The sequence below is a fragment of the Rana temporaria genome, chromosome 4 (assembly GCF_905171775.1).
Source record: "Rana temporaria chromosome 4, aRanTem1.1, whole genome shotgun sequence".
Lineage (NCBI taxonomy): Eukaryota > Metazoa > Chordata > Amphibia > Anura > Ranidae > Rana > Rana temporaria.
Window position 1 is genome coordinate 446,139,715 of NC_053492.1, and position 20,572 is coordinate 446,160,286.

Consider the following 20,572-nt stretch of genomic DNA (forward strand, 5'->3'; position numbering starts at 1 on the left):
TCAAATACCACCAAAAGAAAGCTCTATTTGCGGGGAAAAAAATGATAAAAATGTAATTTGGGTACGACTGTGCAATTGTCAATGTGGGCAGAGCCTGGACAGGAAGGGGGGGTGAAAATGCCCTATATTGAAGTGGTTATATAGCGCAATGTTTAAGTTGGCTAATGTTAATTATATTCCTGTTTACGTTTTGCATTTTTAGTGTAATGTGATCAGGTTCTACCAGACCTTCTGTGCTACATATTTTGTGTGAATTTTCAATAAAGAGTTCCAGTATGCACCTAAGCTTGTGTCGTCTAGTCTTGGGTGCAATATTCAGCTAGAAAACCCAGTTCCTGGGTCCAGACTGGGGGAAGCTATATCTTGACAGAGGCACACAAGCTGGGTGCCGGATAGTTCCATCACAGACAGCAACTTCACTCTCAGTTGATGCAAGCTTGTTTTGGGTCAGTGACACAGCACTCAAGCTAGAGAATTAGCACGGCCAGAGGACAACCAGCATTTTCAAAAGGGTATTATTGGCAAGTTCTTTTTTCCTTTCCATGTCTCTTAAAGGGGAGGTTCACCCTAAAAACGACTTTCCCTTATTACACTGCCCCCCCACATTACAATACGATTATGCCTATTACTTTTTTTTTGATGCTGTACATACCTTCGTACAGCTATTCACCCGTGGCTTCCGGGTTGCGAGTCCCGCGGGAGTGGGCGTTCCTAACATGGTGGTGATTGACGTTTTGACAAAAAATGAGCTCCCCCCCCGTCGCGTAAGCCGCGTCACGATTGGCGAAAGGAGCCGAACGGCGATGCGCAGGCGCAGTAAAGCGCCGACTCGCCGTTCGGCTCCTTTCGCCAATCGTGACGCGGCTTACGCGACGGGGGGGGAGCTCGTTTTTTGTCAAAACGTCAATCACCACCATGTTAGGAACGCCCACTCCCGCGGGACTCGCAACCCGGAAGCCACGGGTGAATAGCTGTACGAAGGTATGTACAGCATCAAAAAAAAAGTAATAGGCATAATCGTATTGTAATGTGGGGGGGCAGTGTAATAAGGGAAAGTCGTTTTTAGGGTGAACCTCCCCTTTAACATTAACCGTGTGTTCCCTGTACAATGACAAGAATGTAGGCTCACAGACAAGATTTACCTTCTTGATTAGGTAGCACATCTGCTGCCTCACAGATGGAGACTGGCAATTCAAGTTATACCGGAGAAAAAAGCGAACCAGATTAATTTCATCCACAGAGACCACTTCAGTGCTCCAGTGACTCTCGCAGAGGAGTCCAAGGGCGTCCATTCGGATCTGCAAGAGGAAACACGTCATTACCATACAGGAATTTTAACCTTTGCAATTTATGCTTTGCAGCACTACATCATTTTCACCACTTTATATCAGGGCTGTTACTGATTAAGATTTTCGTGTTCAATTAAAATCGATTTTTCTTTAAAGTGGAGGTTCACCCAAAAACCTTTTTTTTAACTTTAGATTGAGGCTCATTTTGTCTAGGGGAATCGGGTGGGTTTTTTTTTACAATCGAAGCAGTACTTACCGTTTTAGAGATGCATCTTCTCCGCCGCTTCCGGGTATGGGCTACGGGACTGGGCGTTCCTACTTGATTGACAGGCTTCCGATGGTCGCATACATCGCGTCACGATTTTCCGAAAGTAGCCGAACGTCGGTGCGCAGGCGCCGTATAGAGCCGCACTGACGTTCGGCTTCTTTCGGCTACTCGTGACGCGATGTATGCGACCGCCGGAAGCCTGTCAATCAAATAGGAACGCCCAGTCCCGAAGACCATACCCGGAAGCGGCGGAGAAGATCGCTCTCTAAAACGGTAAGAAACTGCTTTGATTTAAAAAAAAACTACCCGATTCCCCTTGAGAAAATGAGCATTAATCTAATGTTAAAAAAACAATTCGGGTGAACTCCCGCTTTAAAAAAGCTGGCCTGGGCAGGAAGGGAGTATAAGTGCCCAGTAAGCAAGTGGTTAAGTTGTATTGCATTGCTCATGTGCCAACAAAGATGCCGTCCCCCGTCCAGCTTGTTTGGCTGGGATATATTAATCTCAGGACCGGATACAAATCCTTTGAAAGGCAAAGCAGCTCCCTTAGTCATCTGTGTATTTCGCCGTTTGTCTGGAGTTCAGCTTTAATCTCAACGCTCTACTAGTCCCTAGCGAATCAATAGGCCAAGTATCGGTTCTGTTAAGAAAATGGTTGCCTTGACTGTGTATGACAGGTGCTCATTAATCTTTGCTGGTAGAACGGCCTTCTGCTAGAAGCAGGCATTGAATCCGGGTGCTAATCCTGGCCAAACACAACTTGTATGGAAACATTCAGAGCAAAAAGGTTACGGAAGCAAACTGCCCACTCAGTGTTTTCCCTTCGCCCACATCTGATCTCAGTTCTGCAACTATGAACACTTTGAATCTTTATCCAGCTGGTTCCATTCCATTCCAAAGACTAAAAGCCGCTGTCTACTGACCAGGACAGATAATGTGTCATCTGGACAATATTGAACTGCAGCCTTCTGTGCTGATAATCTCTCCCTTCAATACATATCAGTCCTTGGTTACAACTGCCAAAGCTGGCAGGAGTTTCCGTTACACAAACTAAGCTAAAGATTTTATTTTCTTTGTATTCGTCCCCCCCCCCCCCCCCCTCCCAATAGACTCTCTGTGATCAATATAGAGATTGTGAGCAACTAGGAAGTTCATTCAAGCAATGGCACATGTGCCAGCACTGACCAGGCTAAAAACAAGCCACAATATATTGGCTTGTTCAATGGACTTCAACCGGTTGAGTAGTCGCCAGTATCAGGGCCGATCCGCCCTATAGGCTCACTATGCAAGCCGCTTAGGGCCCCGCAAAGCTACGGAGGGCCCCCCCAAGTTACTAGAAGCCGCGCTTGCTGAGAAGTCACTTTCGGCCCCTCAACCCGCTTCTCAATTTGCTGCATGGGAGAAGAGGTAAGAAGTCAGCACCCCCCGCTTCTCACTTTAATGTAACATGTCATTTCCGACAGCAAAGCACCCCCTCCCACCGCTTCTCAACTTTAATCTTTAAAGGGTCACTAAAGGAAAAAAAATTTTTTGCTGAAATGACCGTTTACAGGGTATAGAAACATAAAAGTTAACTGATTCCTTTTAAAAATGATTAAAAATAGAATAAATTCAATCCTATAATGTGCCTACGGTTTCACTTTCGTTTTTAAACTGGTTTCATGTTTATGTGAAGTAAAGAGACCCACAGAACAAAAACAAACAAATCCAGGGCAGTGTTTTGTTTTTAAAATGAATCTGATTGGTTCTGTTAAGTTTTAGACACACAGTAATGACAGCTTAGACCTACAGTGAAAAGCTCCCAGTATGATGGTTATAAGGAAACAGACAACCAGGAAGTGTGGAGATCAGAGCAGTTTTACAGCAACATCAAAGCAAAAACGAGCAAGGAGGACATGAAACCAGGACTGCAGTAAGGTAAAGGAAGCTATTTAGCTAAAAAAAAAAAATCCTTTAGTGATCCTTTAATGTGACATGTCACGGTCGGCACAACCCTCCCCCAGCCCCCCCCCGCTTCTCAACTTTAATGACATGTCATTTTTCTTAGGGCCCCAGGGAGGTCAGGATCGGCACTGGCCAGTATATACCTCTTCATTTACTCATTGTCACCTCCCGGCCCTATAAGTGGATCAAAATGCCACGAGGAGGCAGGCATTTCAATTATGCAACCGCTGTGATTGGCTGTCACAGTGGACATGTGATCGAAAGCGCCAGATCTCAAGTATGCATTGGGAGATTTATATGACAGTTTAGATACCATGCTTGGAATACCAGCAAAAGAAACTGTCTCAAAAAAAAAAAAAAAAATTGATAAAAATGTAATACGGGTACAGCGTTGCATGACCACGCAATTGTCATTCAAAGTGTGACAGTCCTGAAAGCTGAAAATTGGCCTGGGCAGGAAGGGGGTGATAGTGGCAAGTAATGAAGTGGCTAAACATGGAGATCAGGTTTAAAAAAAAAAAAAAAATCATCTTCATTAAAAGGGTTGTAACGGTACATCACTACTATATTCTAATACATGGGTTGATTTGCATCTCTGTTATTATTTTTGTATGTAGGGGGTTTCACCATTATTTGCTCTGCAAAATTTCAAAATATTTTTGCAGAGCAGGAGACACCATCACTACTATATTGCAATACATTGGTTGATTTGCACTGGATATTCATTTATAGGTTTTACCTTTTCACTTATAAGTCCATTTGTAGAAATGTATACATGAAGTGTAGGGTTGTGCTGCTTTTTCAAGCTTTTTATTTGTATACAGAGGCCAGGATATACTGATCATCATTGGACACCATGATGAAACCGCCACTTGCTGGCCACTGCCAAAAAAAGCTTCCTTTACCTCAGTAGCACAGTCCTCCTTCACTTACCTCATCCTTCCATTTTGCTTTTAAATGTCCTTATTTCTTCTGAGAAATCTTCACTTCCTGTTCTTCTGTCTGTAACTCCACACTGTAATGTGAGGCTTTTTCCCTGGTGTGGAGTGTCGTGCTCGCCCCCTCCCTTGAACTGCAGAGAGTCAGGACACTCTCTACATTGCAGATAGAGAAAGGAGCTGTGTGTTAGTGGGCGTCCTGACTCTTCTGTAGTCCATGGGAAGGGGGCGGGCACGACACTCCACACCAGGGAGAAAGCCTCACATTACTGTGTGGAGTTACAGACAGAAGAACAGGAAGTGAGGATTTCTCAGAAGAAATAAGGACATTTAAAAGAAAAATCGAAGGATGAGGTAAGTGAAGGAGGACTGCACTAAGGTAAAGGAAGCTATTTAGGGGGAAAAAAAAAAAAGTGTACCTTTATAACCCCATTAAAATAATGAAAATAGATCTGCTATTTTGTAACACTTGGGAATCCACATTTAGGTTGGGTTCACACATATGCAATGCAGGAACCAGTGCGATTCTTATACTGGTTCCCACGCCGCATTTAACTCACAGGCAGTTCACACTGCTCTCTGCAAATGGGGTCAATAGAATGTTAAAGTGGAGGTACACCCTAAAAAAAAAAAAAAAAAAAAAAAAAAATACACCAAAATGCCACAAAAATATAGATTTTTTGGAATTTTTACCTACCAGAAATTGCGGTTGCTAGGTGGATCTTCCTAATCTGCCTTTTCCTAGTTCACGGCTGGTCTTCATCCTCGTGTTGTCTTCTGGGGAATGGGGCACGCTGCCTTCTGGGACCTGTGTGTATCCCAGAGAGTAGCCGCCCATTCATACAGCGCCGCGAGACTCGCGCATGCACAGTAGGAAAAGGGCAGTGAAGCCACAAGGCTCCACTGCCTGTTTCCCTTAGTGAGGATGGCGGCGCGGGGACCTGCCACGATCGAGGGATCGGCCTCAGGGGGGGCAGACATCGCGGGCGCCTAGGACAGGCAAGTGCCCTTATTAAAAGTCAGCAGCTACAGTGTTTGAAGCTGCGGACTTAAAAAAAAAAAAAAAAAAAAAAAAAAAAATTGCGGGTGGAACCCCACTTTAATGACACCCCCCCAAAATCAGTGCGCAGAATGCAGTGCGAACTGTGAAATTGGATCGCATGGGTGTTCACAGGGTCCTGCACCATTTTGGTGCGAATGCAATGCGATTTCAGCCATACAAACTGTATGGCTGAACTTGCATTGCACAGACATCCCATGTGATCTGCATGGCAATGTGGTGCAAATCACATACGATGTCTGGCATCGCATATGTGTGAACCCAGCCTTAAAGCGGAGGTTCACCCTAAAAACATGTATTTAACATTCCATTCAGCACAATTCCAACATTTACACTATGCCGTTTTTTTGCTGTACATACCGTCTTATTGTTATTTTCCACCCGGCTTCCGGGTTCTCACTCCCGCGGGAGTAGGCGTTCCTATGCAGAGGCTAGATGATTGACGCCTTGTGAAAAACTTCCCCCCCGGCGCATAAGTCGCGTCACCAGTTTTCCGAAAGTAGCCGAACTGCTAGTCGGCTAAATATATGGCGCCTGCGGTGTAGAGCTGACAGCGAAAGGCGCCGTATAGAGCCGGCTACTTTCGGAAAAAAAACTGGCGACGCGCCTTATGCACCGGGGGGGGGGAGTTTTTCAAAAAGCGTCAATCATCTAGCCTCTGCATAGGAACGCCTACTCCCGCGGGAGTGAGAACCCGGGTGGAAAACAATAAGACGGTATATGTACAGCAAAAAAAAAAAAAACGGCATAGTGTAAATGTTGGAATTGTGCTGAATGGAATGTTAAATACATGTTTTTAGGGTGAACCTCCACTTTAAGGCCAGTTGCACACGGGTGTAATAATTTACTGATGTTTACTCAGGAACTTGATGACAGAAAGTCAGGTGTGTAAAGACCTGAGTAATGTTGAGTATAGGCGAGTAAAGGTGTACAGACAAGTAAAATTCTCCTTCATTGCATATCCTCATTTATACTCACATTAGATGAGAAAAACATGCGTAAGCGAGGAAATGACTGCATTCAAATGTAACATTTATTATTTTTGTTTTACTGCTCTCTACTCATCGCAGTATGACTGATCTTTACTCAGCTGTGTGCACGGTTCCATAGACAACAATGCGTCTCATTTCAAATCAGTAAAAATCATTGCTTGTTTTTAGTTCTTGTGTACAAGAGGAAAAAATGTGAAATCTTATTTTAATAATACAGTCATAAAATTCTACTCCTAGCAAGCAATATTAATAAAACTATTCAGGGTTTCTCACCTGATCATGCCTATGGACAAGGCCTTGTTGTATCAAACCAGTGGAGACCCGACCATTCCAGGCGTAGTTTTCTGTAAAGCGAAGATGTCCATGTGCCCGGGCTGTCCTCAGACACGCCATAAGAGCTCCCAGAGCCCCTCGGTTACTGCCAGATCCTACAGGTATCAAACAAGTGTAAATAACCTTTCATTATTCACTCTATTGAAAGAATGCTGAGAATGAGGCACATATTTCAACATAAAAGTGTTACTAAACCCATAACAGTATAATCAGTCTGTATAAGCAATAAAGCATGCTCATTATACCAGGGCTCGACAAATCCCGGTCGCCAGGGCGACTAGAAATAGGGTCCTGGCGACTTGGCTTGGAAGGGGGGGGGGGCAACATTTTTTATTTATTTATTGTGAGCTGGCGACATCTGGTGGTGGCCGTTGGTATTACAAGTTAAGCATTACAAGTTAAACAGCAATTCTAATGTCATTTTTCACTATTTTCACTGCCATCTTCTTCCCTCTAATTAGAACCCCCAAACATTATATATATTTTTTATCCTAACACCCTAGAGAATAAAATGGCGATCGCTGCAATACTTTGTCACGCCGTATTTGCGCAGCGGTCTTACAAGCGCACTTTTTTGGGAAAAATTACACTTTTTTTAATTAAAAAATAAGACAGCAGTAAAGTTATCCCCATTTTTTTTTAATATTATGACAGATAATGTTACGCCGAGTAAATTCATACCCAACATGTCACGCTTCAAAATTGCGTCCGCTCGTGGAATGCCGACAAACTTTTACCCTTTAAAATCTTCATAGGCGACGTTTAAAAAAATCTACTGGTTGCATGTTTTGAGTTACAGAGGAGGTCTAGGGCTAGAATTATTGCTCTCGCTCTACCAATCGCGGCCATACCTCACATGTGTGGTTTCAACACCGTTTACATATGCGGGCGCTGCTCACGTATGTGTTCGCTTCTGCGCGCGAGCTCGTCGGGACGGGGTGTGTTTTCTGGCTCCTAACTTTTTTTTAGCTGGCTCCTAGATTCCAAGCAAATTTGTCAAACCCTGATTTAAAGTGAACCTGTTGCTCTATATTTCTCTCCTGAGTTCATTCACATGAGACATTGGCCATATAGATGGTTTGTTATTTAGAATTTTAGGACACAGACTCCCAGAAAACAACTTACCAACGCTGATGGCTGCAGAGGACTGTAGATGGTCGATCATGTAGGTTAAACTCTCAGGGTTACATTTGAGCAACTTGGGCAAATAATAATCAATGATGTACGTAGTCTGGGTAACATGTTCTTCACAGAGGCGTCTGAGAAGAGGGGAGACCCAGACACTCTGCCAACGCTCCATCCAACTGCTTTCTATACTGGCCAGGAGTTGCATTTTGTGGTTGACAAACATGGCTTCCAAGAGATTAGCAGCATACGGAGCAAAGGATTGGTCCCACATGACATCCAGGATCTGTTCTGGGATCATATGATCTACAGACAAGATCTGCTCGGTTCCAACACATTCCACCAGACAGGCCAGAGAGCCATATTTCCCCTTCGAGTGCCACTCCAGACTCAGTAATTTATGAGTAAGCTGACAAAGAAACAGGTCTACTTCTCTGTTGGACGTCGCAATCACAGCTGTGTGGTGGATCTGGAGAATGTTCCTGAAGATCTGCTTGCTTTGATGTCGGACGGCATCCAAAGGGTGTTCCCAGTGTATGTACACATATTCTAGAAGGCTGCACAGGGTGCTGGAGCTGCCATTCAGACAGTCTTGCAGATCCTTGGAGCAGGAATGCAGAGATTCCAGGGCTGAGCTTGTCCACAGGGCTAAGATTCTGGACAGATACAAGGCCGCGCTGGACTCCCTCAGCCTAAAAATATAAAAAGATCAAAAAACTTCAAAGTGACATACATGTAGAAATAGACTAAAATAGACTAGGAAGAGAAGATCTACAGGAAAACAAATACAACTGACCAGTGCCAAAATAAGCAAAAAAATACTTTTTAGATTTATTTAAAAATGTTCTAAAGTTGAATACATACAACAGAACATACAATAATATGCAGACATATGGTATAAATTGCAGAAATCCTTCTTCTAAACACATCGGGGTAGAATGGCGCTTCTTTGTGCGGGCATAACGTATCCCATTTACGTTACGCCGCTGCAACTTTTACAGGCCAGTGCCGTATTCTTAAAAGAAAGTTGCGGCGGCGTAGCGTAAATAGCCCGGCGTAAGCCCGCCTAATTCAAATTCTGAAGAGGTGGGCGTGTGTTATTTAAATCAGGCTTGACCTGACGTGATTGACGTTTTTCCCGAACGGCGCATGCGCCGTCCGTGGAATTTCCCAGTGTGCATTGCTCCGCAAGGACGTCATTGGATTCGACGTCAGCCCCATTCACGGACGACTTACGCAAACGACGCAACTTTTTAAAATTTGACGCGGGAACGACGGCCATACTTAACATAGGATACGCCTCATATAGCACGGGTAACTATACGCCGGGAAAAGCCTTACGGAAACGTCGTAAATGTACTGCGTCGCCTGGGCGTACATTCGTGAATTTGCGTATCTAGCTGATTTACATATTCTAAATCAGCGTACACGCCCCTAGAGCCCAGCGTAAATATGCAGTTAAGATCCGACGGCGCAAGAGACTTACGTCAGTCGGATCTTAGTCAAATCTAGGCGTATCTGATTCTATGAATCAGGCGCATAGATACGACCGGCCGGACTCAAAGATACGACGGCGTATCAGGAGATACGCCGTCGTATCTTCTCTCTGAATCTACCCCATCCTCTTCTTATGAATTGCTACATCTAGTTTGCATATTCTCATCCATGGCCAATATTTACTTGCCAAAAAAAAGCTGTTTATTGTCCCTTGCAGAAATCCTGGCGGCAGCCATTGCAGCTGTGGGCAGCTGAAGCCAGCACCAGTGATGGGATTTCGTGCAGCTGGCTACCCAGCACATCTCCTAATCTTGCGCATGCGCAATAATAACAGTGCGCGGCGCACATTGCTTAGGATGCTCGAAGGCTAGTGGGAACGATTACATCGATATCCCAGGAGTCTTTAACATATCGGGCCAGATGCACGTACCTCGGCGTAAATATAAGCGGGCGTAGCGTATCTCAGATACACTACGCCGCCGTAACTTAGTGCGGAGGTTCCTTATCCACAAAGAATTTGCGCCGTAAGTTACGGCGGCGTAGTGTAAATGTATTGGCGTAAGGGCGCGGAATTCAAATGACAAAGATGTGGGTGTGTTTTAAGTTAATTCAACTTGACCCCACGTAAATGACGTTTTTTTTTTTTTTTAACGGCGCATGTGCCGTCCGTGGGGGTATCCCAGTGTGCATGCTCAAAATCACGTTGCAAATAGTCAATGCTTTCGACGTGAACGTAATTTACACAAAGCCCTATTCGCGAACGTTTTACGCAAACAACGGAAAATTCGACGCTGGCCCAACGTCCATACTTAACATTGCGTACGCCTCATAGACCCAGGGGTAACGTTATGCCGAAAAAAGCCTTACGTAAACGACGTAAAAAAATGCGCCGGCCGGACGTACGTTCTGAGAATCGGCGTATCTAGCTAATTTGCATACTCTACGCGGAAATCAACGGAAGCGCCACCTAGCGGCCAGCACCTTATGCACCTAAGATCCGACGGCGTACTAAGACGTACGTCAGTCGGATCTAGCCCCCATTCAGGCGCATCTTGTTTTGTGGATACAAAACAAAGATACGACGGAGCATCCTAGAAGTTACGCGGCGTATCAATAGATACGCCGACGTAACTTCTTTGTGGATCTGGCCCATCATGTATACATTATTAGCCTAGGCAGCCGCAACCAGGACAGGAGTGAAACGTTAACTATAAAAAGGTATTTTTACAGAAAAAAAAAAAAGTCCAAATGTTAGATATATATGAAGGCCAATAGGATAAGCAATGCCTATAAACAAAGGATGAAGCTCTGCTTTAAGTATTGTTAATTGCAGCTTTGGAGCCAATCTCTGGCTTCATTTTTATAGCCGGGACAGGAGCCTAAAGGCCTGTACACACGATCGGATAGTGCGACAACAATTGTGTGATGGATGGGTTTTGTTGAATAATCCGACCGTCTGTACGCTTCATCGGGCAACCGTTGTCAGAATTTCAGACAAAAAATGTTGGTTACTATGCGCTCAAACTGTCCGACAACAAAATGTGTTCTATTTTGTAGACGCTATAACTTTTGCGCAAACCAAACACTTATTGCGATTTTTTTTACCAAAATTATGTAGAAAAATATGTATCGGACTAAACTAAAAAAAAAAAATAAAAAAAAAAAATTATATATAATCTTTTTTTTTTTTTGGGGGGGGGGGGGGGGGGGGATATTTATTATAGCAAAAAGTAAAAAATATTGAATTTTTTTCAAAATTGTCGCTCTGTTTTTGTTTATAGCGCAAAAAATTAAAACCGCAGAGGTGATCAAATACCACCAAAAGACGCCAATTTTGTTTGGGAGCCACGTCGCACGACCATGCAATTGTCAGCGACGCAGTGCCGAATCGCAAAAAGTGGCCTGGTCCTTTAGCAACAAAATGGTCTGAGGCTTAAGTGGTTAAATAGTAAAAGGACAGAGCTCAGAAAACTAAACTAAAGTCGTTTGGTGAAATTGCTCAAGAGCTAGCACTTACTAGTCACAAAATAATAAACATCAATGACATTCAAATTGCAATGCCCTGTATAGTATGATTTATCATAGTTTCTATATACTTAAATAACCTCATTAGAAAAGAACGCCCCACCTACCGTGAACTGAGAGACAGCAGAACTCTAAGCAGGTTTAGAAGCAGCGTTTCCCCTCCTGGGCCTAAGCCACCATTTCTCCAGTCCAGCATAGCCAGGGCCCCCTGGCACAGGAAGAGCAGCACCGTGTCTGGAAGATCCTCACACAGTGAGCCACAGCAGCAGATAAACCAATCCGGAGCATCAGATGAATCCACAGACAGCAGGACCAGGTCATTCACCTACAAAATATTACGAATGTCAAACTACCATCAACAAGCTTAGTACTGGGGAGAAAAGGGGTGCTGATCACAAAGGCCTTAAAGGAGTTGTAAAGGAAAAAAAAAAATGTTGCCTAAAATGAATGTCTGCAAGGTAGACAGACAGAATAGTGTAATGATTCTGTTAGAAAACAAGTAAATACCTATTAAATTCCTTCATCTATATCACCTCCGGCATTCTAGTTTCTGTTATCTCATTCACTTCCTGGTTTGCGGCGCTCGTTCATGCAAGAACTACATTTCCCAGTATGAATTGCGGCACGCCCAGTAATTCATACCTCCTTGAGGTCTCTAACACGTAGAGAGCGTCCTGCCACACAGATGTAGTTCCCAGGAGGGGGCGAGCATGTTACTGACCACCGCAGTAAAGCCTCCCGTCACGGTGGTGAGTAACAATCAGACAAGCAGGAAGTGAACAGAACAGAGAAGAAATAGAGCAACTTCTGAGCAAAAACAAACAATGAGGAAGTGAAAAGAGGAGTGTCTGCAGGTAAAGGCTGCTTATTATGAAAAAAAAAAAAATTCCTTTACAACCCCTTTAAGACGATCGGATCGGCAACACATTGTTCCGACATGGTGAAATCCCTCTTTTTCAACTCCCTGGGTTGGGACCAGCCATAGGAAAACACTGACAAGAACAATAACCATGGCCAGCAAGTGCAAGCCCAGGCAGAGTCACACTAGGTCATCTCTATAGTGGGGCAGAAGGCGTTATTCTCTGTGGGTTACACCGAGGGGCAGGGGGGGTTGTAAAGGACAGATACAATAAAGTCAAGTTGTACTTTAACCACTTCCCGACCGCCGCATGTACATTTACGTCGGCAGAATGGCACGGACAGGCACATCAACGTGCCTGTACGTCCCTGCCTAGACGTGGGTCGGGGGTCCGATCGGGACCCCCCCCCGCCCGCTGCATGCGGTCGGGTTCCCTAGGGGAGCGATCCGGGACGACGGCGCTATTCGTTTATAGCCACTCCGTCACGATCGCTCCCCGGAGCTGAAGAACGGGGAGAGCCGTATGTAAACACGGCTTCCCCGTGCTTCACTATGGCGGCGTATCGATCGAGTGATCCCTTATATAGGGAGACTCGATCGATGACGTCATTCCTACAGCCACACCCCCCTACAGTTGTAAACACACACTAGGTGAACACTAAATCCTACAGCGCCCCCTGTGGTTAACTCCCAAACTGCAACTGTCATTTTCACAATAAACAATGCAATTTAAATGCATTTTTTGCTGGGAAAATGACAATGGTCCCAAAAATGTGTCAAAATTGTCCGAAGTGTCCGCCATAATGTCGCAGTCACGAAAAAAATCGCCGATCGCCGCCATTAGTAGTAAAAAAAAAAAAGTTTATAAAAATGCAATAAAACTATCCCCTATTTGGTAAACGCTATAAATTTTGCGCAAACCAACCAATAAACGCTTATTGCGATTTTTTTTACCAAAAATAGGTAGAAGAATACATATCGGCCTAAACTGAGGAAAAAAAATGTTATATATGTTTTTGGGGGATATTTATTATAGCAAAAAGTAAAAAAATATTGCATTTTTTTCAAAATTGTCGCTTTATTTTTGTTTATAGCGCAAAAAATAAAAACCGCAGAGGTGATCAAATACCACCAAAATAAAGCTCTATTTGTGGGGAAAAAAAGGACGCCAATTTTGTTTGGGAGCCACGTCGCATGACCGCGCAATTGTCTTTTAAAGCGACGCGGTGCCGAATTGTAAAAACCCCTTGGGTCATGTAGCAGCATATTGGTCCGGTCCTTAAGTGGTTAATGCTGATACTTACAACTTTGGCAAGCTTTTCACTGTTCCGAACCATGGTCTTTAGGTAAAGGATGACGGCCATTCCTGAAGTGCTCTGAACATTTTGCAAAACGTCATCTGAAATAGAGAATGCTTCATAAATAATCCATACATCTACACAATTCTGTATTAAGCTGCCGTTATTCATTGAAGAAAGAAGAGGGGGGGGGGGGCACCTGAGTGCAGTATTTATATAAAGACTATATTCAATAATTGGGAAACTGTGCGCTAAGCTAATGCTAAACCCTAAAAAGGTATTAAAAAAAAAAAAGAATAGGAGAAGAAGAAGAGGAGAGGCTCGTAGTTTAATACATTTTTAAAAGCATTTATTAAAAGATCAGTATACACTTACAATTGGTCATCTTTACATCACAATAAAGAACAAACACGGCAGCGGTCAGCACCAGCCTGCTTGTGTGGAATGACGTCACAAATATGGCTTCCGCCACAAAAAAATATGGCTCCATCAGAAATATGGCGGAGCACTGCCCATCCTCCCTCCTCTCCCTCCCACGGCTTTCAGCCGCTTTATTGAAATCTATACAGGGGGATCGGTGCTTGTAACTCGGCCCCACAGATCACCCCCAACTGTCCCCAAATCCTCCTCCAGTACCCCTCCGTGATCCTCTGCCCGTGTCCTTGAACTGTCAGGATGGAGAGTGGAGGAAGGAGCTGGTAAATCTGTCATTTACCGGCTCCTTCCTTTTCTGAATAAACAGTCAGTGATCTGTCCATTAATAGCCTTCCCTGAAAATACAGAGGCTGAAAGGATCATGGGATTGGAAAAAGGAAGGAAACAGGAAGTAAAATAGATATGAAATTCACCCAGGAGGAGGAGTGACATCATAGACTCCTGTATACAGCTAAAGGAGGCAAGTTACACATAATCCGACACTGCATCTGTTTTGGGGGATAAAAAGCTGGAGTTCTTCTTTAACCACTTGACCTCCAGAAGATTTACCCCCCTTCATGACCAGGCAATTTTGTGTGATATGGGACTGCGGTACTTTAACCGACAATTATGCGGTCATGCAACGCTGTACGCAAATAAAATTCATTTCATTTTTTCCCACAAATAGAGCTTTCTTTTGGTGATCGCCACTGCATTTATTTGTTGCTCTATAAACAAAAAAAGGCTGACAATTTTGAAAAAAAAAAAAAATATGGCCCAGATCCACGAAGAACTTACGGCGGCGTATCTATTGATACGCCGCGTAAGTTCTACGATGCCCCGGCGTATCTGTTTTGTATTCACAAAATGTGGGCTAGATCCGACTGACGTACGTCTTAGTACGCCGTCGGATCTTAGGTGCATATTTACGCTGGCCGCTAGGTGGCGTTTCTGTTGATTTCCGCGTAAAGTATGCAAATTAGCTAGATACGCCGATTCTCAAAATGTACGTCTGCCCGGCGCATTTTTTCTACGTTGTTTGCGTAAGGCTTTTTATGGCGTATAGTTACCCCTGCTATATGGGGCGTACGCAATGTTAAGTATGGATGTCGGGCCAGCGGCGAATTTTTTACATTTTACGTCGTTTGCGTAAAACGTTCGCGAATAGGGCTTTGCGTAAATTACGTTCACGTCGTCTAGGCATTGAGCGGGCGTAATTTAATTTGAAAATTCGACGTGATACTGAGCATGCGCGCGCATGCGTCGTTCGAAAAAATCGTCATTTACGTGGGGTCATGCTTAGTTTACATAAGACACGCCCCCCTGTTCCTCATTTGATTTAGGCGCGCTTAGGCCGGCACATTTACGCTACGCCGCCGTAACTTTAGACGCAAGTGCTTTGTGAATACAGCACTTGCCTCTCAAAGTTCGGGCGGCGTAGCGCAACTACGATACGCTACGCCCGCTTAAATTTACGCCTATCTACGTAGATCTGGCCCTATATGTTTTACTTTCTGCTGCAAAACATATTCAATTAAAAAAGAAAAAAATATATCGAAAATTTCTTCACAAATTTAGACCAATATGTATTGTGCTACATGTTTTTGTTAAAAAAAAAAATCCCAATAAGCCTATATTGATTGTAGACGCTATAACATTTGCGTAAACCAAACGATTGTATATATTTATGGGATTTTTTATACTAGTAATGGCGGTCGATCAGCAACTTACAGCAGGACTGCGATATTGCAGCGGGCAAGCGGACACTAAATTACACCTTTTGGGTACCAGTGACACGAATACAGTGATCAGTGCTCAAAATATACGCTGTCACTGTACCGACACTGGCTGGTAATGGGTTAAACATCTAGGAGCAACTGTGTGCATAGCCAGAGTTTTTGTGTACTGTATGTGCTGCTTTTAGTATGGGGGGAAAGAGATGTTATTTACACAAAATCCACCCCCCCCCCCCCCATCAGGACGAAGACCTGCCTTGATTTCATAGGAAGAAGTACGTTCTGTGTATTTTACACATGATCAGGTGGTGCCAGCGGACATCCAGTGCCCGGCACCCGCAGATCGGCTATGGCTGTGATTATTCACAGCAGAAGCAGGCCATCAGTGGTACGCACCTCCTAGACGGAAGTGCAGAAAATATATATATATATATAATATATATATATATATATATATATATTTATTTATTTATTTATTTATTTATTTATTTATTTTTTACACACACAGGAGACACCCTGTACCAGTAAATCTGCCATGGGATGGACAGCAAGGGGTTCAATTGGAAAACACTGTGTAGGGAAGATAGTCGATACAACGATGACCCGAGAACCTATATTGGCATGCAATAAAAAGGGGATCAACTCCAGAGATAAAGCGATCATCCTCCCACTCTACAAGACTCTGGTCCGGCCGCACCTGGAGTATGCTGTCTAGCTCTGGGCACCAGTCCTCAGGATGGATGTACTGGAAATGGAGCAGGTGCAAAAAAGGGAAAACAAAGCTAATAAAGGGTCTGGAGGATATTAGTTATGAGGAAAGGTTGCGAGCACTGAACTTATTCTCTCTGGAGAAGAGGCGCTTGAGAGGGGATAGGATTTCAATTTACAAATACCGTACTGGTGACCCCACAATAGGGATACAACTTTTCCGTGGAAGGGAGTTTAGCAAGACACGTGGCCACTCATTAAAATGAGAAGAAAAGAGGTTTAACCTTAAACTGTGTAGAGGGTTCTTTACTGTAAAAGCGGCAGGGAGGTGGAATTCCCTTCCACAGGCGGTGGTCTCAGCGGAGAGCATTGATAGTTTAACCCCTTAACGCCCGCCGCACGACTATATACGTCCGCACAATGGCACGGACAGGCAGAAGGACGTATATATACGTCCCTGCCTAGACGCGGGTTGGGGGTCCGATCGGGACCCCCCTTTGCTGCGTGCGGATTCCCTCGGAGAGCGATCCGGGACGACGGCGCAGCTATTCGTTTATAGCCGCTCCGTCGCGATCGCTCCCCGGAGCTGAAGAACGGGGAGAGCCGTATGTAAACAAGGATTCCCCGTGCTTCACTGTGGCGGCGCATCGATTGTGTCATCCCTTTTATAGGGGAGACACAATCGATGACGTCAGACCTACAGCCACACCCCCCTACTGTTGTAAACACACACTAGGTGAAGCCTAAAACGTTCAGCGCCCCCTGTGGTTAACTCCCAAACTGCAACTGTCATTTTCACAATAAAGAATGCAATTTAAATGCATTTTTTGCTGTGAAAATGACAATGGTCCCAAAAATGTGTCAAAATTGGCCGAAGTGTCCGCCATAATGTCGCAGTCATGGAAAAAAATCGCTGATCGCCGCCATTAGTAGTAAAAAAAAAAAAGAAAATTTATAAAAATGCAATAAAAATATCCCTTATTTTGTAAACGCTATAAAAATTTTGCGCAAACCAATCGATAAACGCTTATTGCGATTTTTTTTACCAAAAATAGGAAGAAGAATACGTATCGGCCTAAACTGAGGGAATTTTTTTTTTTATATATATGTTTTTGGGGGATATTTATTATAGCAAAAAGTAAAAAATATTGCATTTTTTTTCAAAATTGTCGCTCTATTTTTGTTTATAGCGCAAAAAATAAAAACCGCAGAGGTGATCAAATACCACCAAAAGAAAGCTCTATTTGTGGGGAAAAAAGGACGCCAATTTTGTTTTTGGAGCCACGTCGCACGAGCGCGCAATTGTCTGTTAAAGCGATGCAGTGCCGAATTGTAAAAACGCCTTTGGGCATTTAGCAGCATATTGGTCCGGGGCTTAAGTGGTTAAAAAAAACTATTAGATAAGCACCTGAAAGACCACAACATACAGAGATATACAATGTAATACTGACATATAATCACACACATAGGATGGACTTGTGTCTTTTTTCTATGTAACCTGCAGAACATGACACATTCATCTTTTAATACCCAAGAAGACAACAAAAGATTGGGTAGACAGGTCAAGTACAAAGTCAATGCAGACTTACCATCCAGCAATATGTTAGTGAAGCAGCGCAGCAGGTCACACATCTCTTTCCATAACAGAGGCTGAGCGTCCAATCCCGGAGGCTCCTGGACGGGCTCCGGGGACTTCTGTAGTAGAACCATAGCCAACTTGATTGTTGTTAACATATCATGCATGAGATGCGTCTGAGCAAGCCCATCACCCAGCACCTTCCTGAGATCAGATAGATGTGAGAGATGGAACTTTTGAAATCTTTGGATATTGCAGTGACATCAAACAGAAACAAGTTTCATAACATTTAAAAAAATGACAATACTGCGTTATGGGTTTTCAGGTGTGAGGAATTCTGGGATCAGCAGAATAAAAAACACTAGAGTGCCATTTGTATAGCTATCATCGAAATATCAGTTTGTAGAAATGGCAGTTATATATTTTTCTCTTCCTCTGTACACAACATGCCATTGTCAAAGTTATACTTATTAGCACATGGCCAATCAGAACCAATAAGGCCCCTTCACACTGGGGCGGGAGGTGCGTCGGCAGTAAAGCACCGTTATTTTTAGCTGCGATTTAGCACCAATTTTGCAGTGCTATTTGGCCACTAGCGGGGCGGTTTTACCCCCGCTACCGGCCAAGAAAGGGTTAAAAAACCACCGCAAAGCGCCTCTGCAGAATCACTTTGCCGGCGGTATAGCCGTGGTGTCCCATTCATTTCTATGGGCAGAAGCGGTATTGACACCGCTCCAAAGATGCTGCTAGCAGGACTTTTTTTTTTGTTTTTAATAGAAGGAATTTTTATTAGAGAATAAAAAATGTACAATGGACATGTGAATATCAACAAATGGTACAGTAGCACAAGACAAACTTCACCAATGCAAACATAAAGAGTAATTTCCAGCATGGCCAAATTATAATAAAACCATAATGCCGCGTACACACCATCACTTTATGTGATGAAAAAAAACGTCATTTTCTGTGAAGTAAAAAAATTACGTTTTTTAAACTTCAATTTTCAAAGACGAAGTTGCCTACACACCATCGTTTTTTCACAATGCTATAGCAAAGCGAGGTTACGTTCACCACGTTTTTCCATTGAAGCTCGCTTCATAACTAGCTTCAGGGCATGCGTGGGTGTAAAAACGTCTTTTAAACGTCGTTTTTTGCTACACACGGTCAATTTCTGTGAAGTAAAAAACAACGTTTAAAAAAAAAAAAAAAAAGACACATAAAATTGAAGCATGCTTCAATTTTTTTTGTCATTTTTCACAAGACATAAAACGACGTTTTCCCCCCACACACAGTTTTTAAAAACGTCGTTTTTTTTCATCACATAAAGTGATGGTGTGTACGTGGCATAACACACAGAATGCCACATCAATTTTGTGCAATAGGCAAGAAAACTAGAACCAAAGTATTGTGGGCAGTCGCGTGCCCAACCCAGGAGACCATCTGGGAATCCACCCCACCTGGAATCCCCCAGGGGGGGGGGGGGGGGGGGGGGAGGATGGAACATCGGGGACCAGGGCCCACACCTATGTTCTACACCATGAGATGTCTGGCCTCCACCCACCTTGACCATATTTTGTGGAACTTGTTAGGACAATTACGGCCCATATATGTTAATTTATACAAAAGGAGGGCCGTATTCACCAGCTCCCTCCAAGCAGATACCCTAGAGCAGGACTTTTTTTACTATCCTGCTAGCGCACTTCTCCAAAAATCCATCACCAGTTGGATAATTAACGATTTTGGAATCTCAAGAATTTCGTTTAGTTCTCTAATAGACCAAATACAGCTGTACTTGGTATGGCTACCATTTATGGCTTCCAACTGGATATTATGGAATAAAACACAGCGACACATTCTGACCTTTGTTAAAAAATAGGTATAAGTTTTGACTACATTTCTTCTTCGTGAACTTTTGCAAAAGCACATCAACAGATGAGTCTGGATGAAAACACATACTTGGCATTTAATGATACCATAAAACAGATCAAAAATTACAGGGAAAGGGGTTACAATTTTGTTTTTTAATGGCTCTTGATAATGTCTTGTATTTATTAGCAAGTAAAATATCTTTAGTACTCACTTGTTTTGACTTTGAAATGAGCGTAAAACTTTTACCAGGAATTGAAGGGCTGTGGGAAAAATAAAATAAAAAATAAGAAAAACATTCATGGCCTTCAACTGAGAGCTGAAAGATGGTCCTGCATAGATGTGTCCTATCTGCACAATGTAATTCTGCACAGATAAGACTTCAAAGCAAGTTGGCTAAATCAAAGAAACTTTCATGTACTAAAATGGCCACAAGATGGAACACTTCCAGAAAGAACATATTCATATTCTATTAGCCAGATTCAGGTACCTTTATGCCGGCGTATCAGTAGATATGCCATCGTAAATTTAAGCGTATTCTGGAAATCAGATACGCTTAAATTAGGCTAAGATATGAGCGGCGTAAGTCTCCTACGCCGTCGTATCTTAGGGTGCATATTTACGCTGGCCGCTAGGTGGCGCTT

The 20,572-nt window shown here is 43.4% G+C and overlaps 1 protein-coding gene across 3 annotated transcripts in view; it reads right to left on the minus strand.

Moving 5' to 3' along the window:
* The window catches only part of THADA (THADA armadillo repeat containing), a 779,727-nt gene that overhangs the window by 742,779 nt on the left and 16,376 nt on the right, over window positions 1-20,572 (minus strand). For all 3 annotated transcript variants that reach the window (XM_040351533.1, XM_040351532.1, XM_040351531.1), the window contains exons 7-13: window positions 20,143-20,191; window positions 18,076-18,266; window positions 13,635-13,729; window positions 11,579-11,796; window positions 7,950-8,641; window positions 6,765-6,919; window positions 1,143-1,298 (exon numbers count right to left, since the gene is read on the minus strand). In XM_040351533.1, coding sequence (XP_040207467.1) covers window positions 1,143-1,298; window positions 6,765-6,919; window positions 7,950-8,641; window positions 11,579-11,796; window positions 13,635-13,729; window positions 18,076-18,266; window positions 20,143-20,191 — 1,556 coding nt within the window. The remainder of the gene's footprint in view (window positions 1-1,142; window positions 1,299-6,764; window positions 6,920-7,949; window positions 8,642-11,578; window positions 11,797-13,634; window positions 13,730-18,075; window positions 18,267-20,142; window positions 20,192-20,572) is intronic.